The sequence below is a fragment of the Musca domestica genome, unplaced genomic scaffold (genome assembly GCF_030504385.1).
Source record: "Musca domestica strain aabys unplaced genomic scaffold, Musca_domestica.polishedcontigs.V.1.1 1, whole genome shotgun sequence".
Lineage (NCBI taxonomy): Eukaryota > Metazoa > Arthropoda > Insecta > Diptera > Muscidae > Musca > Musca domestica.
In genome coordinates this window covers 34797835-34823342 of record NW_026712114.1, presented here as the reverse complement: position 1 = coordinate 34823342, position 25508 = coordinate 34797835, and the positions used below count along the sequence as shown (strand labels likewise).

The 25508-nt window shown below is 34.7% G+C and overlaps 2 protein-coding genes and 1 long non-coding RNA gene across 3 annotated transcripts; 2 read left to right on the top strand and 1 right to left on the bottom strand.

The window, feature by feature from the left end:
- Positions 1–2425: 2425 nt before the first annotated feature.
- On the bottom strand, positions 2426–2924 carry LOC131802252 (uncharacterized). Its single transcript, XR_009342114.1, has 2 exons — positions 2709–2924; positions 2426–2635 (listed from the first exon to the last, which is right to left on the bottom strand). It is a non-coding gene; the product is annotated as an uncharacterized LOC131802252 (long non-coding RNA).
- A 2906-nt stretch (positions 2925–5830) lies between these two features.
- On the top strand, positions 5831–8600 carry LOC101897938 (pre-mRNA-processing factor 17). Its single transcript, XM_005190674.4, has 3 exons — positions 5831–6656; positions 6728–7206; positions 7904–8600. The coding sequence occupies exons 1-3, from the start codon at positions 5918–5920 to the stop codon at positions 8435–8437; spliced, it is 1752 nt and encodes a 583-aa protein (XP_005190731.1). The 5' UTR covers positions 5831–5917; the 3' UTR covers positions 8438–8600.
- Positions 8601–9137: 537 nt separating this feature from the next.
- LOC101897777 (transmembrane protein 181) lies at positions 9138–13845 on the top strand. Its single transcript, XM_005190673.4, has 8 exons — positions 9138–9968; positions 11809–12065; positions 12133–12213; positions 12282–12381; positions 12443–12720; positions 12912–13014; positions 13072–13296; positions 13353–13845. Exons 1-8 carry the CDS (start codon positions 9524–9526, stop codon positions 13487–13489), a joined length of 1626 nt encoding a protein of 541 aa, XP_005190730.1. The 5' UTR covers positions 9138–9523; the 3' UTR covers positions 13490–13845.
- Positions 13846–25508: the final 11663 nt, after the last annotated feature.

Sequence of the window (25508 nt, the reverse complement as noted above, 5' to 3'; positions counted from 1 at the left end):
CTAGGTTGAAAAATGGTTTGATTAGTTGCACTAGCAGTATCGGTTATGTTCTTAACCATATCCCCTAACTTTCCAATAGCTTCATAAACCTTTTTTAATTCACCTCCTACACATTCTTGAATTAAAGGCCTTAGATTTAGTTGAACATTTGCAACATTCTCATTTACCATTTGCCTTAACATATTCTCATCAGGGTTGCCGTTTACATTATTGTTTATCCGTTGAGGATCTGTTGGGTTTCTATTTGACACTCCATTATTTGGTTGAGGATTGGAATTTATGCTTTGAGACATGTCAATAATCGACTGATCTCCCGTAGACGGTGGATTAACCATTTTGCCACTATTTGCTTTTTTCCTATGTTTTGGAACAGATTGAAAATAGTTTCTGCTAATGTCAAAGGAAGCTGTACGATTTCGCTTACTTCGACGTGTAGCTTCAGAGTCAATTTCATCAGTCATTGGCAAAAAAGCCTGTGTTTCGACCAATGTTTGATGAAAATAAATAGGTTTGTCCGATTTATAAATAAGATCTGTCAAAACTGATTATACATATAAATCCGTCACAACACTAATATTTAAAAAAAAATATATAAAAAAATAAAAAATATAAAAATTATAAAAAAATATAAATATTAAATATAAGTAATTAAAATAATTATATAAAAAAATAAAAATCAATATAAAAAAATAACCAAAACAAAATTTAAAAATAAATATAAAAATGACGACACAATTCAAACAGCATACAAAAATTAAGACAGCACAATTTTTTAATATTTCAATAAATACTATATAGGGATTTTCATTTTAGGTTATTTCATAGAGGTGTGTGTTTTATATTTCTTTTATAAAAATGCCCTTTCGGTTATCCAAGCAGGTTCAGAACAAATACTATTACGAAAAATGTTTTTTTTTTTTGTTTTTAACTTTATCTTTTTTATTTAGAACTTTTGATCCCTTTTTTCACGGCATTTTCTTGTTATAACCATCAAGAAAAAGATCTCGTAAAATAGGAGAGCAACTGTCACCTGATAATTCATATATCGGTGAATATTGCACATTTCCCAGAAATCAAAAATCCTACCTATTTCAGCTACGTTAATAAGTTTACACAAACAACACTAAACAGGTCATTTACAATACATACATTGTTACACTCACGACGAACAAGCTATTGCACTGACCGATTATTGTTATGGAAGTAATATCCTAAATATTCTAATTCCTAAAACTAATATTGCACTTACATATTTTCAAAGAAAATATGGATCAATATCAGCAAGGCTGAAGAATATTGCGATATAACTTATGTCTATTTTTTTCCTATGGTCTATATCAAGGTGGTTAGATGTTATTGCACCGATTACTGAGTTTTTGGGTTCGACAGAACCTTATTTTTTTAATAGTTGGGCGCCATCTGTTACGTATTCCTGATTGGCGGCGTTAAAAGTGACCCTCCGGCTGCTAGCGGTCTCGGGGTCTGGTTCTCAACCGTCACTTTGTAACACCTCAGGACGAACACGAAATTGGAACTTTACACATCACAAATACAATACACTACACAAACACAACACCTGCTCAGACAAGGGAGAGTTGATGTTTCTACTCCCGCATTCGCCCACCCTTCCATGGTCTTCAGGGTTCCTTTTTAAAGTAATTTTTTGAAGACCCCACACACACTCACCTCTTTACCTAGCTAGAAAATTGCCCTATTAACAAAAATTTAACACATAGTTTATTTTTAGTCTAATTCTAATCACAACATTATTTATTGACAGAAAGGACTTACAGCTAAATACAGATACATTTTGTCGATCTTTAAAACGGACAATCTAACACCAGATTAAAAAAAATTGTAAACATATGAAAAATAGCAAATTTTCCTTGTGAGAAACCTAGGGAATTTTGTCTGCACTTTTCAGACCTCAAATTCTAAACAAAATATTACCTACTGTAAAGGAGCTCTCTTACAACGGCCTCACTAGCCAAAATTGGCTCGAATTGAAACATACGACTACACCCTCTAGCTTTCCCTGGATATTGCTCATATAGTACTAGGTGAAATTTAAAGGAAACTGGCGTTAAACATCCTTACATTAAAACATTAAGAGAGGACATCACAACACATACTTATACTATTCAATTAAATTTGCAATATGTTTATATTAAAATAATTTGCATGTCTATCAATATTCTCCTATCGTTATTTAAATTAATTTTTTTTTTTTTTTTTTTTTTTTTTTTTTGATTTTTTTTCAAATAAATTTTCTTAATTTGTCGATTTCTCTTTCTTTTTTAGTTGCAATTCCCTGGATATTCTTCCGTGCTCCAAAACATGGATAAAGAAAAAGGGTGTCTATTACCTGGTCATTAATTACGTGGCAAAATATTAATTTTTATGCCATAGGAGATGACAACTTGCGATCAAAAAAAAATCTCCAACTTGTGGCCATCCGATCAATTTTGACCCAAATTCCGCTGCCTCAGATACGGACACCAAACAGAAGTATGACACCAAACAGGGAGACCTTCAAATTCAACGGCCAATTTAAACCCAAGGACCGGGCATTTAACACCAGATCCCCACTCAGCAGTCAGTGGAGACCAAAAAAAATATTGTGATTTTGGGGAACCTTTATATATAAAAAAAATACAAAAATAAAAATGTTGTTTGCTTTCCCACTGTCACTAGTATGATGTTCTCACTTTTTGTTAACAAGTAAACACACATATAAATATTCACTTTTTTTTAGTGTTAAAAACTACTTTGGACCGTCTTCTTGCTTAGATCTTTTGCAACACTATGTTGCCAATTTTCCTATTTTCCCCCTTTTTATAGTCGCTTCATTTTGCCACCATTTTTCCTAAAATTTCCAATATTTATTATGGACCTTGTTGATGGCGATAGGGTAGCTACGAAATGGCTACTCAGCCATGGTTGTATAAATCCGTAGCCAAATAACGATTGAACGATCCCTATTCTTTTATAATGGCAACGCCATCCATTTCCTTCTTGTCATTTTCTTTTTCATTTCGCCTGATGCGCAACAGCATCTAACTTTAAAATTTTATTTTTCTGAATCGGGTCTCTGAGCTATTTCTCTTTTCAAAGAAATAGCTACTGGGGTAAGTAAACAAATGGCATATTTTAAAAACAATGTAAAAACTATTTACATTGAATTTTCCAGGTAAGCCATGTAGCCTACACGCCCCCTGATGGCCCACCCGACGCAACAAAACTTCGACCCTTTGCTGAGTTAATTTTGCAAAGGTCGATGTGCGGAAGGTTTTATTATTCCACGTGGGGAACTCCCACAGCCCTGAAGTCTCATGGCCGGGCATTTCTGGAACTTCAATGGTAAGCATACCCTTTTGGAACCGTGAGATTTGTTCAACGGTGAGTGTGTGTGGGGTCTTCAAAAAATTACTTTAAAAAGGAACCCTGAAGACCATGGAAGGGTGGGCGAATGCGGGAGTAGAAACATCAACTCTCCCTTGTCTGAGCAGGTGTTGTGTTTGTGTAGTGTATTGTATTTGTGATGTGTAAAGTTCCAATTTCGTGTTCGTCCTGAGGTGTTACAAAGTGACGGTTGAGAACCAGACCCCGAGACCGCTAGCAGCCGGAGGGTCACTTTTAACGCCGCCAATCAGGAATACGTAACAATGTAGCTAAAACAAGCAGAAATGTGCACCACTCAGCGCCATTTTTTTCTCGAGAGAGATGCAAGTTTTGCTAGTTTTTGGAGTACGGGAACGCGTTGTAGCAGAATTAGTGCTAATTAGTACTAATTTGCAGGTTCTGGAACACAACTATAGTTACCAGTGTTAACTGATTTAGATTTAAACCGCTAAGACAATATGCAAATTTTTGGAAAGGTCTATGGAATTTAATTTCGAAACCACATTTTTGGATTTTTCAACCACATTTTTGGATTTTGTTTGTCATTCGTTTCCGTAATTGTGGTTTTTATATTAAGAGCTGAGCTGTTACTCTACTCTTGAGCTGTCTACTCTTGAGCTGTTAATCTATGTATTGTAGACACATTTTATGTCTTTGCTTTAACGGCCTGTTTTTACAAAAAAAAAAAAAAAAAAAATACTTTTACTGTCAATAGACAATAACTACTGACTTACAGGCAGATGCATCAACGCTTGGGAACATTGATATGCCATGATACCAATCTGCTTATGTGCCCTCACCTTAAGTGTAGGCAAGCATGCTTTTTCCAAAAGACATTTTGTATGCGTTTTTCAGCAAATTCAGTTTAGAGTCAATTTTTCAAGACTGCTCCAAAATCATCAGCAGACTCCACAACATATTTTATGTGCTCCACAAAATTAGAATCTCAAATTTAACCACATATATTTTCTTTCACCCCACGATTTCTACTGTTTTTTACCAGTCTTTTATCATTTCTATTACTCGTACTTTTATTTTGCAGTTTTTAATCTTTAATTATTAAATTTTCCAAATCGTTTATTTATACCGCAAATTGTGACATTAAAATGAAGAAAAATATTAGCAATCCCAGCTATCAGCAGTTGCTCATGCTTTTTCTCATTGAAGAAGAATACAGGTAGATGCTTCAACGCTTGGGAGCATTGATGTGTCAAAAAAATTTAATTTTTTTTCAAATATAAGTAAATTTTTATATGTTTTCTTATAGTACGTTATTCGGAGGCTATTATAATTCGCGTTTTCAACAATTTTTACAAATTTAAATAATTTTTCATTCAACATTTTCAATTTCAAAATTGGTTTGACAGTTCATTGTCCCAGCAGCTGTGTCGACGCGTCTACCTATATTCTTCTACCATGCTTTTTCTAATGTCGACTTAGTACGTCGAAGTTTGGGTAACACTGTTCTGGGCGAAAACACGCTTCTAATTCCCTACATCGGGCCCATTTACGATCTTTAGAACCCACAGATTGTGCATATTTATACCCTACACCACAAGGTGGTCAGGGTATTATGTCTTTGTGCATTTGTTTGTAACAGGCAAAAGGCAACGAGATAGACCCTGAGTCTGAGTCGATTATGCATGCCCGTCCGTCTGTCCATGTATTTTTGTAAACAAAGTACAGTTCGCATTTATTGCCCTATGCAGATGAAATTTTGCACAAATCATTTGTTTGGCCCAAGGACGAACCCTATTGAAATTGGAGATAATCGGTCAAAATTTAGATATAGCTCCCATATATATCTTCGTCCGATTTGCGTTTTATTGTGCACCAAACGTGTAATATCAGTCCGAATAGTATGGAATTTTGCACGTACGATCAGATAGGACCTGAAAATATGTATGGCAAATTTGATCGAAATCGGTTCAGATATAGCTATAGCTCCCATATATATTGTTCATCCGATTTGTCATATTTATTACCCACAGCCGTAATATTCACTCCGTAACAACGATATTCAGGGAAATATATCAAATACAGCTCAGAAATATCTTTGCCAAATTTTATCGAGATCGGTTCCGATTTGGATATAGCTCCCATATATATCTTTATCCGATTTCAAATTAATTGTGCACCATATGGGCAATACAAGTTCGAATTTAAAAGATACAAATGCTTCGGCATATTTAGTCCTTTGAAATTCAAATTATAATTATAATCATAGCGTATCATACAATTCTCCCATAAAAACTTTTAATTGTTATGCGCAGCTCTACTAAATTAGCAAAGTGGTGTAGGGTATCATAAAGTCGGCCCGCTCCAACTTTAAGACTTTCTTTACTGGTTTTGTTTTGATTTTGTTCTTTATCGACACTTTCCCTTGCTTCTTTGTAGCCTATTTATATGACGGCGTTGATTTTAACGCTTGCCTTTGTATTTTGATTCAGCTCTTGTTCTCGTGTGGTGGTGGCGTCGAATTTTATTTAGTGGTTTTTTAGATTTTCCTTTAAAAATGCTTGGAATACAAAACTATGGTAGTTCTTCTGAAGAAGAACATTCAGAGAATGAGGAGATTCCAAAAGCTGACGGAGAAAAGAGCACAACAGAAGCAACAAAAAGAAAAGAAGAAATGCCAGACTACCTCAAGCCCGTCGATCCGAAACTTTCGGTGGCTAAATCATTGGCCGTATGTGCAGCTCCAGAAGTTGTACCGATGGGCTCAGCTGCCGTTCAACGTACCATAGATCCAACACTCAAAGAAGTTGAATACAATCCACGTTATGAAGAGCTGTTTGCCCCGGTGAAAGGACCAGAAAATCCTGACTTGACACAACAAATGAAAGCGGCACGAAATACATTGGCCGGTTATGTAGAGAAAGCTCACATCAATGCATTCGAGTTTGAAAATCAACGTAGAACATTTCACACATATGGCTATGCCTTAGATCCGTCCGTGGATGAAGAGGCCGATGGCCGTTCATTTGTTGGAGACTTACAATCGGCCTATGATGACGATGGCAAAACAGTGTTTGAGGCACCGAAGCCAAAGAAGAAACGAAAACAGGAGAAAAATGACAATCCGGAAGATATTGAGGGATTTCTCGGGCCATGGGGACAGTATAAAGATGAACAGCGGGTGGCTAAGCCAAATGAACAAGAAAAAGCTGAATTGGAAGAGATCTTGTCGAAGAGGCATCGCCGCAATAGAATACCAGAAGACAAGCCATTGGAAGAGAAATCAATATTACACAGTAAGTTAAATGATCTTGAAGATTTTCTCAATAATTTTCTAATAATTTTCTTTTTTGATTTCCACAAACAGTTAAAGATGCATATGATTATCAGGGGCGTTCATATCTTCACGCACCTCATGATCTTGATGTAAATCTAAGAACCGGAGCTCCACCGACAAAATGTTTCCTACCCAAAGCGCACATACATACCTGGACGGGTCATACCAAAGGCATATCAGCCATACGTTGGTTTCCACGAACAGCACATTTACTATTGTCCGGTTCAATGGATTGTCGTGTCAAATTATGGGAAGTCTATGGTGAACGTAGATGTATACGCACATTTAATGGTCATCGACAGGCTATAAAAGATATTGCTTGGAATAATAAGGGTACCAAATTTCTATCGGCCTCATATGATCGTTACATTAAGCTATGGGATGCCGAAACGGGAGAGGTGGTTTCACGTTTTACAGCTCGCAAAATGCCATTCTGTGTCAAGTTTCACCCGGACAATAATAAACAGCATTTGTTTGTTGCTGGTACATCGGATAAGAAAATTATTTGTGTAAGTATTAATATTTGGTAAAAATAGTCCGATTTGGTATGGGTGCAGTAAAGTCTCTCTTCTTGAGACTTTACTGGGAGGTTTTGGGATTATTGTGTTAAAAAATCAAATAATAATTCTGCATATGAGCAAATATTTTGTCCCAGACAAGGATATTACAGAATTGAGGCATTTTAAAATTGTTGTCGCAGTTTCTACCTATATGCCTCTTTAAAAAAAAAATTTTGATGTGGTTCCTCATGCACCGAGTGGTATAAACCTGAAATCATATAAACCAAATAGTTATTGTATGCACATCAATTGCATCGAAGCATCTTCGCATTTTGTAAATCATTTAAATGCTATTAGAAAAAAAATAGGTTAGCTATGTTTAGGTTTAATGATGTGCAGATACCACTTATGAAGAGCACTTACTTCACTGGTGTCGGAAACCTTGTTTTCATTTTCGTATTCGTATTTTGAACGCCTTTGTGATATTTTTAATTTGAGGTGTTTGTGTTAGAATCTTGATGGGTATAAGCTTATTTACAAAAAACACATTTTGATATTCTAGACGCATTTTTATCTGAACATCTGTAAACCTAACAAAGTCTCTCGTAACGGTAACTACATCTTTGTTTATATTTTGAGGCCATATTGGTTTTTTCATATTTTTACAACACATAAATTTAATATAATTTTTCTTTTATCATTTTAGTGGGATACACGAAGTGGAGACATTGTCCAAGAATACGACCGGCATTTGGGTGCGGTCAACACTATTACATTCGTTGATGAAAATCGACGTTTCGTCACTACCTCCGATGATAAGTCTATGCGCATTTGGGAATGGGATATACCTGTCGATATGAAATATATTGCTGATCCTACTATGCATTCCATGCCAGCCGTCACTCTAGCTCCAAATGGCAAATGGTTAGCATGTCAGAGTTTGGATAATAAAATTGTAATATTCTCTGCGCTAAATCGTTTTAAAATGAATCGCAAAAAATCCTTTACTGGCCATATGGTATCTGGTTATGCCTGTCAATTGGATTTCTCACCAGATATGAGTTATTTGGTGTCTGGAGATGGTGATGGTAAATGTTATATATGGGATTGGAAGACATCGAAAATGTATAAAAAATGGCAAGCACATGAGGGGGTTTGCATCAGTACACTATGGCATCCACACGAGGCGAGTAAAGTTGTGACGGCCGGTTGGGATGGTCTAATTAAGTTTTGGGATTGAATTAATTTCAATTCGTTGGATGTGTTGTGTTTTGAAGTAAACATACTAATAGAGATAATAGTTTTATTCTAATTTTCTATGTATCAAAATTATGTTATGTTATATTTTTAAGTTGATGACCACATGATGAGAATAAATGAAATGTGTATAAATAATAAATAAATTATATTATTATTTTATTATTAAACATGCGTTTGTAGGCAATGTACTGAATAAGAAATTGTAAACAAAATATCAACAGATTGCTGTGTCGTTGAATATGTATTGCCGAAGTTATTGTTTACAAAACAATTTGCACGTTTCGAAATATTTCCTCCACCTTTCTCTTTTTGAAGAGGGAATATTAAAATGCCGGTAATGCAAACAAACAAACGAACAAAAAACATCATTACAAATTCTAACACATGCTTCTTATCAATAAAATAACATGTTTGGTTCAGACATGCGCCCTAAAGTATGCAACATACTGTCATTAGTGTCAAACGCCAAAAACCACCCCATAGCATTTTAGCCAACATATGTGTAAGTGTATCCTTTGGAAAAAAGATACAAAGTTTCGTCGAGATTTTCACAGAAAACTAAAGAGAAAGAAATGTGAAATCAATAAAAAAGAATAAGATTAAAATAATGTTAAATAATGTGTGGAATATGTGGCAATTAATCCTTTTATTGTGTAAAAATGATCTCTGATATTTGAGTTAAATTTTTACGAAAAACAATACGTATTGTTCCAAAGAAAAAAAAAACATGGCGAAAACTATAAACGACAAATGAATAAATTAGCTGCGGAACCTTGAAAAATTATTTGTTTTGGCAAATATGCAAACATAACTACTACTAAACGTTAAAAAGAAATAATCAGAAAGTTACTTTGTCGATTGATAGAAACATATACTATATTGTCTGGCGAGTTTATTAGATAATCCTCATTTTGAGTTGGTTCTTTGTGTCTGCCTCCATCCTTTTTGTTATTTGGCTGGCTTCAGCAGACATACAGGCCCCATTATCGCAACAACAACAGCACGCAAAAAGCAACAATAGTAATATTAACACCAACAATTGTAACATCGCCATATTTACAACAATATGGCTAAACCACCCTCTGACACCAATGGCCTAGGCTATGCCTATCATTTGCCATCCGGTGGTCTCTTGCTGCGCCTTAAGAATTCCCTCTCCCAATTCAGTGATTTATTTAGTGAATTTAATAAATATATAGCTCCAGCATATCATCATGACCGTTGTGAACGTTCCGTTCACATGCGTTTGTATTCGATGCACAAACGTGAATTTGTTATGGTATTTTTGGGATTTTTCACCTGTTTCGGTTTGGGCATAATAATTGGTCTAACCGGTCCACCGATAACAAGCACAACCGAAATAACAGCCAAAACTATATTGAATCGTACAACTTTAGCGAATTCGACGAGTGTTTTAGCCACGGGACCGTTTGCCATGAAATCGCCTCTAATGACGACGTATTCGCAGCAGTTGTGGTTAATTGCTAAAATCGTAACGAATAATAACGATGGTGAGTATTGTAAGCTTAGAATTGTATCAAGATGTTGATTTCTGAAGTTTTATTAAAATAAATGTAAACATTCACATTAATGTAGTCATGTCCTTTGAGGAAAGTATTGTAGGTTTTAATATAAAATTATACGGTTCTCGATTTAATGATCCTGCTTTCTAGACTCCAATCAATTCACTCGGTCAAAAGAAAGGGCTTAGCCTGTGCTTGTGGTCTCTTTCAATCTCAAGGCGTCACTTTCTTTGGCCCCTCTAAGAGGAATTTTAATAATACTTAGAAAATATGATTAAACGTATTTTACTCCAAAAGATTTGTACTGCAAACCTTTCTTTCTTTTACAATTTTTGTTTGTGAGGTAGACTTGAACTAGATATGTTTTTTTTTTCTCATAATGTTTATGTGGCGTTTCCACTGCACTTGATTCGCTCTCTATTCGTTGTTTGACCCTTAACTATGAAAAAACTACCTAATTCTTCACACAAAATTTCCTGAGCGAACACTCATATTTGTACGTTGTTCAAATCAAATCACTCTCAGAACAACGAAAAAATATGTCCCATCCCTAACAAATGAGAGCATTTATCGAAAAAATAAATTATGACATTTAAAAATTAAAAATAGAAAAATTTGATGAAATTTTAAAAAATTTTGGGAAGACTGAAAATTATGAATGAAAACTACAATGTTGAATGGCGTATGTACATTCAAATGAAAGTAAATTTTGTTTTCTCTCTCATTCGAGGTACGCATTTTGTCCACGAGTTAAAATTTCCACAGAAAACGCAAACAAAAGAGGCAACATTTTCAAAATGTTTCTATCGGCAGAAAAAATGTTTGACAAGTGTCTCTCCAGCAGAATTTAAAAATGGAAAAACACAAAAATGTGTTCAAAATGTCAACATTTACACAAAAAGTTGAAATCGTGAATGAAAATTGTAAAATTAATGATATAATAAATCTTTGGGAGGAAAACAATAATTTCTTCTATTCATATTAGTGAGAATTTCATGTATTTTCGTATAAATTCCCATTAAAATCAACAAACAAAATTTTTGAAAAAAGGAATTATTTTACTATGAATTACGAATCGTGCCGTATGAACGGGTTAATTCGTGTACTTAATTCTGAGAGCGAACAACGTTGTTCGGTTTCCAATGGAAACATGCTATTATTCCCAGTTAGGAATTTTTAATTTTTACTTTTTTATATCCCCCATTAGTCACCATGTTTTTTGTCTTGTCTTGTCTTGTCTTTTTTTGCTTTGCCCCGAGCTCATTTTTCAATATTTGCCGAATGAAATACTGCGATATGTTCAGCTCACGAGCCATTTTTCGGTCACTGCGACGCGGGAATAACTTTTTTCTGGAAAAATCTCACCAAAATTATTTTTTAGGCTTGTAAACAATATAATGAGCTGTCACTGGAATAGTTTTAAAAGCTGTCGAACGAGGGGCTTAGAAATGACAGCAGCCTGAAGTTGGTTGCAGTTTTTTCATCTCACCCTGTAATTAGGATCAGAATCCATATAGAGTGCAGAAATTTGATACACATTTGTTTTGGGTCTGAACTTAGATCAACTTCGAAGATGGGCTACATTGGTCAACTTTTTCGTATAGCACCTCAATAATGGTACTCCTTCATTTTAAGAATTTCGACGATACCACACAATATCCGGCATTCTGATGGCTTTTCAGCACTTTTGAAATTTGAAATCATTTATTTGAAGTTTCTAATGGGTGTCTAACTGCCTCACAGTCCTCATGTTCACTTTGTATGTCATGATGGCCGAACTTACTACTTTCTTTACTCGTTTATTTATTATTTTTCCCTTTAATTTCAGATGAAAAATATGATAAACGATTTTATGTTAGCGTAGGAATCGATGGCATTACGGAACAACACAAACCATTGAGCATTCTCTCCTCCAACAATGTTCATAATCGGACACGACATCTATCCTGTATACGTAATGATTGTGAAGAATTTACGGTAATGCATTTGGGTTTCTTGGAATATGCCCATTACATCATTACGGTGAGATTTTTTGGTTTGGAATCATTTCATCAGAAGTATAATATAACGGGTATAACATTTTATGTGAGTATTGTTATAAGAAGAAATCCTTGAGAGATTTTTACTTATATCGAATTTTGTTTTCTTACAGTTCAAGACATATAGCCCGGAATTTACACAAATTGAAATATGGTTCCGATTCATATTTTTGCTGTTTGCCTTTATTGTGATAGTAAGTATTTCGAGACTCTTAGTTAGATGTGTGTATGTGCCATTAATATGAGAATTATTTTTTTACAGTGTTGGTATGCCCATAGCTTGAGAAAGTATCCTATCTACGATTGGTCAATTGAACAAAAATGGATATCAGTTCTCCTGCCATTGTTATTGTTATATGATAGTGAGTTTTGTTGTTCTCTTTTACTAAAATATGTGTAATTAATTATTTCATTTTTTGGCAGACCCATTCTTCCCACTGATATTCCTCATGAATTCATGGCTACCCGGTATGTTGGATGCTGTCCTGCAGGCTACATTCCTATGTTCTCTTTTGATGTTTTGGCTATGCATCTATCATGGTTTGAGACAAAATGAACGAAGATTTTTACGTTTCTATTTGCCAAAATTAATTGTGGTCATGCCAATATGGTTATGTGCCATTGTTTTAGCCACTTGGGAGAAATGTAATGAATTAAAGGATCCTACCTATAGTCATTTTGTTGATACGAAAAACTACAATGTGAGTTTGAATTAGATGTAGACGATTCTAAGGGACTTCTTCAGTATGACGATTCGAACGTGTATGCGAAAGAAAAACACACGTGTATACAATTATCTTTCCAATTGTCATACAAAAGCAGCCTTAAATGAAACGTTACAATTATTTTCTGTCTGCCATACTCACATACAAATTACATTATTTTCTTTTAGGGCTTTAAAATGTTCTTTTACATTGCCGGGTGTATGTATATTCTTTATTTGGCTATGCTGATCTTGAGGGCCTATACAGAGCTGAGATCAATGCCATTTTTTGGTAAGAGCATGAAATTTCAGTATTCAACAATACGTTAATATTTCTTCTGTCCCTTAGATATGCGCTTGAAATTTCTTACTCTGTTGATGCTCTTTGTCATATCAATAACAATTACCGTGACCACATGTCGTTTTGGTTTCGGCATTCTAGAGGATAATTTTGTAGCCAGTTTAAATACCACCTATAAAAGTTCAGCGCAGTTTATGTGTTTCTATGGTCTATTAAATTTCTATTTGTTTACAATGGCCTATGTCTATGCACCCAGTGGTAGATTCTCGCAAGGTAAGGTTTTAACATATTCCAAAAAAGATAATAATAGCAATTTAAAATTCTTTTAGCTGAAATCTCAGTCACCAAGGATAACCCTGCTTTCTCCATGATTAACGATTCCGACGAAGAAGTTGTCTACGGTTCGGAGGATGAATCACGACGTCCCCTAACAGTGGCTGGAAAAAACGACTACGATAGCGATTAGTTTAATATTGCAAAATAATTAAAGATTCAAAACAGAAAATTATAACACAAACTACCACCACGGCTATCAGCCGAAGACTCCCGCAAAAATAAGTTTCCTGACATTTTCAATTGGAAGAACGTAATAGTAATTTTTCTAAATTCTATATTTATAGTGTAATTCCTCTTTGTATTTTCTCTCCTCATCGTTTCTATTTATTATTATCCAATTTGTACAGTTATTGTTTTTTAATTGGTTTTAACTTAACCTAGTAATGATAAACAAAATTAACGTTTTTATCGCCATAAATATATTCCTAAAATAATTTAAGTACGAGAAAAATATTAATTATAATAATGTAATAACAACAATAATCAAATAAATAAAATATGAAGAAAAGAGTTAAAGAATAGCAATTCATTGCGGATTTAGAGAATCCAAAAATCAGTTTTTTGAGTTGATGGTTCAAAATTGCAGTCCAAGCTCTAACTACCTCACTTTTAAGAGTGATAAAACTCAAGGAATTATAAAGTATTATACATTTATTTGATCTTAAACAAATATTTGATATGAACCACGATTTTAAACTATTTAAAGATTTGGAGTTTTTAATACAATAAGTCGTTGTTCCCATTGAAACTATGCGATGTACAAGGTCTAAATCTTGGGTTCCACTCAGTTTTTCATTTTTGCCTTATTGTCAGAGGGAGTGAGTCAATATATCTGACTATTATATGAGCAGAAATTTTGAGATAGGCGAAGTTTAAATTAATTTCAGGAAAGAAAATTGGGGAAAATATTTATGATGTTCTGAATATTAAAAGTTATTAGAAGTGGTGTCGTTGTCGAAATCTGATATAATTATTTCCATGTGCGCATAATAATTATTTCCTTCTGCTATTATTAGAATGTGTAAAGTTTGACTGGAATCGGGTAATTATTTTGCATTTTGTGGGATTCATAATTATTCAAAATTTTGTCCCTTTGCTTTTGTCCCTTTGCATCGCTTTTGATGTTCATTTGATAGAAATTTTACGATGTGCGAAAACTTTTCGCCGAAGAGTCTGAGATGTGCGATAAGCATTTGGAAAACAAGATATCTTTATTTAATTTAATTGTACGATTTTCGTATATTGCAGTAGATAGATATTGAGTTTCAAAACGGCAATTGTCCACACATCATTGTTTGATAAGCCCAATGGATTTTGGATATCTGGATGTAATCTTGTGATACATTGCAGGAGCCTCCAGTTTTTCTCTCTCTCTCTCTTCCTCTCTCTCCTAATCTACACGTTTTATCGTGGTTTAATTCCTATTACAGATGTCATTTAACACTTCTTGTGCAGCTAAATTCAACTTTAGCAACCAAATTCGAAAAAAATTTCAGATTTTTAGTGCAACTAGGGTAAGTGTACCAGTAATCGGCACTTTTAGGATTTTCGCGTTTTTAATCGCTCACTATTCTGAGTGGAACTTTTCAATTATTACAAAGTTAATTTATTCAGATTCGAAATTTTGTATAGTTTTTGCAATAATAAATAAAGTTTTAATAAGTTTTTATTAAATTTCATAAATTTGTAGTTTTATTAAAACAATGCTTTTGTGCCAGTAGTCGGCACCACTTGCCAATTGTCAGTATGGCATGTTCCAACAGTCGGCATACCAATTTTTTTGTAAGAATAATTAATAATAATAATAAATTAATTCATTAAAATATAATATTTTTGTTTAGTTAAACTGATTCGACATCTTTATTGTACTTTTCTTAAGAATATGGATTGTTGAGGACCTTCACAGACAAACATTTAATTTTTATTAGAATAAATCATCTTTTCTTAGCGAAATTGTACACAAAGATAGCTGACAATATATTTGAAGTAAACAAAAAACATTTAGTTATAATAGTTTCATTTATTTGGGCTTAAAAATAAAAAGTGCCGACTACTGGGACATGCCGAACTTAGGCACACTTACCCTATGCCTAAAATACAATTAATAAAAGGGATCAGAGAAAATTTTGTCAAAAATGTGTTTTGTCCAGCTAAAGCCAAAATACAGCTATGAATAATGCAGGCGGTTTCAAACTTATAGCACTTAATCCTGACTACTTGCAGCATCTCAACAAAGAATTGGCAGATCACGGATGGTACGCCAAGTCATTTCTGTAACAATTGTAGAACGGAATTTAAATACTACCTTGAATTTTGAAAAAAAAAAAATAAGAAATAGTTTTTATTTGCATGCAGTAAAACTCCATCTAGTGATATATAGTTTGGCGCAAACAACCCCATGTCATGTCATAAACCAAAGTATGATGCATGCAAAAGCTCGGTGCTGTGAAACCAATGCAGTGGAAAATGGCGTACGATACTCATTAACGTAATCTACTTTTTTTTAAATATTTTTTCTATTCCGTATATAATCTATAAAAACTTTGTTAAATAAGCCATGATTTAATTGTTGTACATAATTTGTTTTAAAATTTATATTTAAGTGTAATTTACTTTTCTTTGGTACGTTACGAGCGCTCAGTAATTGTCATTAACAACTTACAATTCATCGGCGTTATCAATTTTTTTCGACTTTGTTGTCATGTTATAAATTGCAGTTGGAAATTTATAAATTTTGTCGAGTGAATAAGCATGAAGCATCCAAAGAATTTATATGAATTAAAAGCGAACAATTTATTCCACAATGAAAGTAGGTCATAGGAATTGAAGAAAGGCTCCGGAAAACCCGGTGGAATGGAATCAAACATAGAAAAGTGCTGGTTCTGATTCCGATAATTCATTTCATGAAATATGACACTTGAACTTGTTCGTTTCGAAAAGTCATTTCGAAAATTGTTGAGCATTTTAAATTGTTATTTTGAAACAAAAGAATTAAGAAATCAGCTTGATTATAGTGATATATCTAAATTATAATTTGAAAATAAGATTTGTTTCAAATTTGTCGGTAAGTAGCTTTAATCTATTGGATTTCTTCTAAAAAAGTAATATTGGCTTTTACACAAATTATAGGACATTTTCTGTGAACATATAGACTGGGCATTCATTTTTTCCTGTGTTTTTGTTGCATGCCTCTTCCCCATTGTTTGAGTGCAATCTATTTCCCCGCCATTATTTGGTATCATTTGGCGGCATTATATCAGAGTTCATTGTGGACACTGCTAGATCAGCAAAACAAAAACAAAACAATACCAAAGCCAAGTTAACAAACAAAACAAAAAACAGAAATTCCAATACATACAAGCCCAGACACACACAACAAGCAACAACCAACCACACTGGCTGGTAGCACCTCACTCAGCTCAGTTCAGCTCAAATCAAATTAGAAAAGTCAGGTAAATAGTCAGTTGCATTAGTAAGTCCATCGGTTGAACATTGTTGGTGCGGACAACCGAGTTTTGACTGTGTGTATTTGTTCGTGTCGTGTAAGCCAGTTTCAAACAAAAGACAACAAAAAAGTGCATTTCAGTTGTTATTTGTATCTTGCAACGAATTGGCCAACTTCATATTGGAGTTTGCAAGAAGTTGGTTGCAACCAAACTTGTCTCTCGCAATCATCTGTAATCTTGGGAATACGCAGCAAATTCGGAATATTGTGCAGAAGTAGAAACAACCTGAAATCGTTGAAGTTTTTGTAATAATTTATTGAAAAACAAAACGAAAAAAAGAGAATTCTTAAAATCTCTAGTGAAAAATGATTTGTGTGTAGCTTGAATAGCAAATGAAGAAAAAAAGTAATTTACAGATTCATTGTTGCATACCCAATTTAATATTCTTTTCTGAAGAATTACACTTTGTGGTGTTAAAGTAATTTGTGAGTTGCGGTGTGTACATGTCTTGGCTTGGCAAGCCATCATTATTATCATCAATTAGTTAATATTATCATCCACCAACTTCCAACAGACAAAATACTAGTGGCCACCATAGGGTCAACATTTAAAGTGATTATTGTTCTGACAGTTAATTTTGTGGACGTCATCAAAAGGTTCTACGACGTTGAGGCGTTGCAATCGGTAGATCCAGTATTTGCTACTTGATTTTATTTGGCCATTGGTAACAGGTAAGTCAACCAAGAGATCTTCTCTAGCAAATATCTAGTTAATTATGGCTACATATTTTTTATACCGTCCACCATATATAATATGGAGGGTATATTAAGTTCCTCATTCCGTTTGTAATTCGTCGAGATAATAATTTTAGACCCAACAAAGTATATATATTCTTGATCAGCGTAAAATTCTAAGACGATTTAGCTCTGTCCTTCTGTCTATCTGTTGTAATCACGCTACAGTCAAAATGTATTAAGATAGGAAGCTAAAATTTGGCACAGCTCTGTCTGCAGGCAGGTCAAGTTCGAAGATGGGCTATATCGGTCCATGACATCGTATAGTCCCCATATAACAGTACCCCCGATATTCGGTATTTTGATGATTTTAGCCACATTTTCCAATAGAATTGTCTGGAATTCTACACAAGGAGTTCTTTGTGAGCACTCTACACCCTGAAAGAGTATTTTCTATATAGGTCCACAATATTGTATATCCCCCATATATCGGCACCCTCCGATATTCGGTATTTATTTTAAGATTGTAACAGAATTTTTAATGATTTTTTTTTTGAAAATTTCCTAATTCGTTCCAAATGGTGGAGAGTATTCAAATTTCGGCCCGGCCGAACTTACTGCTTTTTTACTTGTTTGTTATTAATTTCTATCTAAATTAATTATTTTTCTACTCTATTGTAACAAACTGCTTTGTCAAAAAATGCTCTTGGATTATATTGATAAACTTTTATTGAAGTATTGCAATGAAATTAAAAAAAAAATGTGATTGTAAAGATTACGAAAATAAGATTACAACATGAAATGGTCTTCCGCAAACTAAATTGTATATTGTTGAAAACATTGATCCGGGTACTATTTGCGGGTTTTTCAAAATTATATGCGAGGAGAACCCATATTTAATGTCTTGGCCGTAATGAAAGTTTTTATATATTCAATCAAGCTAAAATGTACTTATACAAATTCATACTAATCACTATTTGGGAACTGCTTAAATTTTCAATTTGAACTCTTGGGATTCGCATTAGGTCAAAATATTTAAAGCTGTGGGCGAAACGGGCTTCTAAAGGTGAATATTTTTAGATATTTTGTCAAAACATAATTTGTATAAATTTATCAATATAATATAAATATTGGCTTTTTTGTTTTTTTTTTTTAGATAAAATAAAATACATTAGCGTTTACGCGTGATAAGCTACTTTAGTATTTCAGCTAAATTCAAACTTTAATAACTTGAACTTTGAATGCCTAGAAAGGCTTGGAGTTATGTTTCAACAGAAAGATAAATATATATGCCTTTACAAGTATATTTAACACTTTTTACTTTTTTCTGTATTTTCACAATGCTACATTTTTATATTAAGTTTGCCATTTACTGTGTAACACTTCAAAGTATACATTTTAGATCATACAAATTATATACAGGCTGAGATAAAAAAAAAAACTGCTACAAAGTCAAACGCTATAATTTTTACATTTTTTAAATGATATTGAATGAAAGCAAAAAATGTCGGAAATAGCATCACATTTTAGTATAATTTTACATTTGTTCGAATTGGTCACCTTTGGCACGAATTATGGCCTTCAAATGACCAATGTTGCTCTGCGGTATTTTGGCCGATTCCCGGCGAAGCGTATTTTTTAGTGCCAATTTTGCAATTCAAAATACTCCAGACACAGTAGTCCAACGGATTGGTATCCGGAGATTGTGCGCTGGAAATGAACCGAGGAACCTCATTTTGTAACCATTCTTGGGTGGCGCGTGCTGAACGCGACGGTGCTGAGTCCTGTTGGAATGTCCAAGGTCTGCGGCCAACATGTTTTCGTGCCTAAGGCTTTAATACACCCTCCAGAATATTTTCGCGATAATATTAGGCATTTATTCTAATGTCACGGTCGATTAATACGAGCGGAGAGTGACCGTCGGCTGTTATGGCATGGCATGGTGGCACCATCATCATCGCCGGCGCTTGAGTTCTGGTGGCCAACCGAAGGTGCAAATTTTTAGAAGACCTCTTTGGCAAGTAAACACGATCATTTTGTTTGTTTACAAACCGCTGGACAACGAATGTTTTCTCATCGGGGAAAACCAAATTCGGCAGTTCGCCACTTTCGGCCAAGCGAAACTCTTTTGAGTCTATTTTCTTTCTGTTGTGGTGTAAGTTCTTGCACTGTTTGGAATTTCAATGGCTTTACCCCGACCTCATTTTTTAATATTTGCTGGACAGAATTTTGCGATATATTCAGCTCACGAACCATTTTCGGCTACTGCGACGCTGGTTTCGATCAAGTCGCTTCTTTACTTTTCGAACCATTTCTTCTGATGTATCTTTTTTCTTCCGTCCACCTCCTTGACGTCGGGCTACGCCACTAGTATCAGATAACGAGCGATGGTACGAGACACAAAAGATTTATTCATATTTAAATGCTGGAGTGCTCTAACTATAGCCACTTGTGGTTTTCCAGCCAAATATAAAGAAATCACACTATTACGCTTGAATTCCATCACGAAAAAATTATTTTCTGGAAAATTCTCACCAAAATTCGTTTGTAGGCCTATAAACAATATAATGAGCTGTCACTAATAATGGAATTATTTTAACATCTGTCGGACGAGTGGCTTAGAAATGACAGCAGTCTGAATTTGGTTGCAGTTTTTTCATCTCACTCTGTAATGTGGTTTTATTCTCTTTTATAAGAAAAGTGTAAAACGTAAAAGAAAACGAAATCTCCGCAGAAACTTGCAAGCAATCAGTTGATTGCTAAAATAACTTAAAAAGAAACACAGCAAGAAACTAATAAGTCTTTTATTAAATTCAAAAAGAAAATAGGCCAATAGAAAAATTTCTAGGTTTTCCAAAAAAAAACCATTGGGCCTTTGATTTCTAAAATAAAAATATATCATCTGATACTCAAGAAGGTAAAAGGAGAAAAATCACTGGAAACTCAAAAAAGTAAAATAAGAATTTCAAGCGATTGCAAAAAGAAATTCATGCGGCATAATAACTGCCGAAATTTCTCTCTGTCTAATTGTTCTATCTTGCAGAACTTTTGTGTTAACAAACGACTTTTAGTAAAAATTTTCAGCAATTGTTACAAATTTTTTGAATATAAATTCTCCCAAAATCTTTTGGATTAGATTTTTATGATATCATAAACATTTTTAGTGACAACAGCGTTTTAGTTTTTTGCTTGTATATGCTTGTATTTGCTCTAATCGACCAATAGAAGAAGAATTTCTTGGTTCTAAAAAAAAGCAAAACCATTGGTCCTTTGATTTCTAAAATAAAAATATGTCATCTGATACTCAAGAAGGTAAAAGGAGAAAAATCACTGGAAACTCAAAAAAGTAAAAGAAGAATTGCAAGCGATTGCGAAAAGAAATTCATCCGGCAGAATAACTGCCGAAATTTCTCTCTGTCTAATTGTTCTATTTTGCAGAACTTTTGTGTTAACAAACTACTTTTAGTAAAAATTTTCAGCTATAGTTACAAGTTTTTTGAATATAAATTCTCCCAAAATCTTTTGGATTACATTTTTATGATATCATAAACATTTTTAGTGACAACAGCGTTTTAGTTTTTTGCTTGTATATGCTCGCCTATAAAGATATTTTTTACGGCGTTAGTAGAGGCTCCCACTTTTTTCATGAAATGGTATTATGGTCTTTTAAAGCGATATCCTGGTATGGCCTTAAAATACTCTTTATCCTCAAAAAAAATATTTCGAACCGGCCTATAAAATCTATGTTCAATATTTTAAAATAATTAAAATCTAATTAACGGCACGTGATTGGACTAACCAGTATCGATTTAAAAACATCTCAAACATTCAATACATAAATTATAGTAAATCATTTGAAAATTTTACCAAAAAAATAATTAGGCAATTAAACCATAACCGTGTAGAATGAGTTGTTAAGAAAAACAAGTTTTTGTTTAAAATGGCAGCAACGGATAACAACGCCGGCTACAGCAGTAACACCTTTTAAAAGTTTCAATGTTACTCACTCAGACGCTTCTGTTTAGGCATGGGTAGTTAGGCAGGCACATTTTGTGGCTATTTTTAAATGACGTAAAATAATTTCATGTGGACGTCAAGACTGTCTGTCTATCAGTCAGTCATCAAACTACCGGCCGGCTTTAGGGGCATTAAATGAAAAATAAAGAAGTAAACTGCGTGGCCAGCGACAACACCCATGTGTGAATGAACGCACAATTTGTGCTCCCGCTTGACCATTGCACGACAACGCCACCAATTCTCTATGTTGTCACAGTGCTGCCGGTTCCAGCTGATATTGATTGCCTGCCTGCACATTCAAGTGACGTACATGGGTATTATTGTTTATTCTTTTTTTAACGGAATCATATCAGTGGTCGAATGCCCGCTGATGGGTGGATTGTAGGAGACCATAACGTAACTATCCGCATGAGGGGTTATCACTTACCCGGTTATTTATTTCCTTCCTTTCTTCTGCATTGTGACAATGATTAATTTTTGGTTGATTGCGTTTTCATTGTGCTGCTGCAGCTTATCACAGGGTGTACTTACTTGGACACACTCACGTTCAAATTTAAAATGTATTCATTTTTGTAGCTGTCCGTTCTTATGTCGACGAGCTTTTTCAACGTGATAGCCATCTATCAATAGAACTTCAGTTTTGACATTAACCATGAGTGTATTTGTTATTGGATATAAGATTAACGCTTGGTTGATTTCGGAAGTTTTTCGTTGTTTTTGTGTATATAATGCGTTATTGTTGTGTTTTTTTTTTTTTCATATTTTTTTTTTTAGCTGCACAAATAAAGTCTGTTTATTTTGTGTGTCTGTTGCGTCGCTCATAGAATGTGTCAAACACGTTGATAAAATCTGCATAATAAACTAATGACCCTTTTTATGCTGTCGTCGGTAAGGTGGAGGATATATTAACATGGTCAGTCCGTTGTGCCTCCTTGAAAGTACTACCTCTACATATTTGAAACAAAAATTAGCCGTTATTTGTAATTTCGTGTTTCTGGAAGGAAAAATCAATATCGGTCCGTTTTCGTATCATTAAAATGATCAATACTGTCTGCTCTTTGACATAGTCCCCGTAAGGCGTGTTTACCGATTTCCCCTCTTTGACATAGTCGCCGTAAAGCGTGTTTACCGATTTTAGTCATAAAATTCTAAGTCAATTTAACGATGTCCGTCTGCCTGTCTGTTGAAATCACAATACATTCCACATTATTTTACGTTTTTGGCAGAACAATTTGTATGATGTCTAGGATGATTGGCATTGAAAACGAGATATATCGGTCCACGTTTTATGCCGGATGAATATCTTTTTGCAATTGCTTGCAATTCTTCTTCTATTTTTTTTTGAGTTTCCAGTGATTTTTCTCCTTTTATCTTCTTGAGTATCAGGTCATATATTTTTATTTTAGAAATCAAAGGACCAATATTTTTTTTGGAAAACCTAGAAATTCTTCTATTGGTCTATTTTATTTTTGAATTTAATAAAAGTCTTATTAGTTTCTTGCTTTGTTTCTTTTTATGGCGTACCAATTAAGTTATTTTAGCAATCAACTGATTGCTTGCAAGTTTCTGCGGGGATTTCGTCTTCTTTTACGTTTTACACTTTTCTTATAAAAAAAAAAAAATATTCGGTATTTTGATGATTTTTGCAACATTTTTTTACGAATTTGTCTAAAAATTGGTATTTGGAGTTCGTAATGGGTTCTAGCTCCGGTGGCGGAACATACTATATATATAGATCTACGTTTTTCTATAGCCCCCATATAACGGAACCTCCCGAAATTCGGTGTTTTGATGATTTTTGCCACATTTTTCCACGGTTTTGGCAAAAAATTAGTATTTGTAGTTCGTAAAGAGTTCTAGCTCCTGAGGTAGAACATTGAATATTTAGGTCCACGTTTTCCTATGGCGCACATATAAAGATACCGATATTCAGTATTTTGATAATGCTGATCACATTTATTCACGAAATTTTCTCATCGGAGAAAACCTTATCGGCAGTTCACCACTTTCTGCCAAGCGAAGCAACTCTTTTCTTCAAAAGAGTCTATTTTCTTTTTATAGTGGTGTAAGTTCTTGCTCTTTTTGGAATTTCAATGGCTTTACCCCGAGCTTCATTTTCAATATTTGCCGAATGGAATATTGCAATATGTTCAGCTCACGAGCCATTTTTCGGCCACTGCGACGCGGATTTCGACCAAGTCGCTTTTTTACTTTTCGAACCATTTCTGTTGATGTTGCTTTTTTCTTCCATCCACTTTCTTGACTTCGGTCTACGCTACCAGTATCACGGTAACGAGCGATGGTACTAGACACAAAATATTTATTCACATTTAAATGCTGGAGTTCTCTAACGATAACCACTTGTGGTTTACCAGCCAAACATAAAGAAATCACACTATCACGATTGAATCACAATGTATTCACGTCCATATAGCGGGTCTGGGCAATGGAAATCTAAATTAATGGATTTTAAATATAATTTATTTGATTATATAATTTAACAGATGGGGGTATTAAATTACAGTAGCCTGTTTGCACTTGATAATAAGGACTTCCTTCCAGATTTTCACCTAAGATTGTCTCTTAGAGCTTGCTGACAAAGAGGAAGTCTGCAGCGTTTCCTACAACAAGATTTTCCGTCAGAACCTCGTTTATAAATATAAGGAGAGGTATCCCCATTTAGCACGCCTATACCATAATTCCCGTATATACTATAGAGGTCATCTATTCTATGAAGTCACCTGTTGGAGATTGTCTATAAAGACTCTCAGTCAGACTATGTATAAAAACTCCATGTAAGAGTCAGTTTTTGTAGGGACTCTCTTTGAGCTCGTCTATAAAGACTCCCTCTTTGAGCTCGTCTATAAAGACTCCCTCTTTGAGCTCGTCTATAAAGACTCCCTCTTTGAGCTCGTCTTTGAAGACTCCCTCTTTGAGCTCGTCTTTGAAGACTCCCTCTTTGAGCTCGCCTATAAAGACTCCCTCTTTGAGCTCGTCTATAAAGACTCCCTCTTTGGGCTTGTCTATGAAGACTCCCTCTTTGAGCTCGTCTATGAAGACTCCCTCTTTGAGCTCGTCTTTGAAGATTCCCTCTTTGAGCTCGTCTTTGAAGATTCCCTCTTTGAGCTCGTCTTTGAAGATTCCCTCTTTGAGCTCGTCTTTGAAGACTCCCTCTTTGAGCTCATCTATAAAGACTGCCCCTTTGAGCTCATCTATAAAGACTGCCCCTTTGAGCTCGTCTATAAAGACTCCCTCTTTGAGCTCGCCTATAAAGACTCCCTCTTTGAGCTCGCCTATAAAGACTCCCTATTTGAGCTCGTCTATAAAGACTCCCTCTTTGAGCTCGTCTATGAAGACTCCCTCTTTGAGCTCGTCTATGAAGATTCCCTCTTTGAGCTCGTCTATGAAGACTCCCTCTTTGAGCTCGTCTATGAAGACTCCCTCTTTGAGCTCGTCTATGAAGACTCCCTCTTTGAGCTCGTCTATAAAGACTCCCTCTTTGAGCTCGTCTTTGAAGACTCCCTCATTGAGCTCATCTATAAAGACTGCCCCTTTGAGCTCGTCTATAAAGACTCCCTCTTTGAGCTCGTCTATGAAGACTCCCTCTTTGAGCTCGTCTATGAAGACTCCCTCTTTGAGCTCGTCTATAAAGACTCCCTCTTTGAGCTCGTCTATAAAGACTCCCTCTTTGAGCTCGTTTATAAAGACTCCCTCTTTGAGCTCGTCTATGAAGACTCCCTCTTTGAGCTCGTCTATGAAGACTCCCTCTTTGAGCTCGTCTATGAAGACTCCCTCTTTGAGCTCGTCTATGAAGACTCCCTCTTTGAGCTCGTCTATAAAGACTCCCTCTTTGAGCTCGTCTATAAAGACTCCCTCTTTGAGCTCGTTTATAAAGACTCCCTCTTTGAGCTCGTCTATAAAGACTCCCTCTTTGAGCTCGTCTATAAAGACT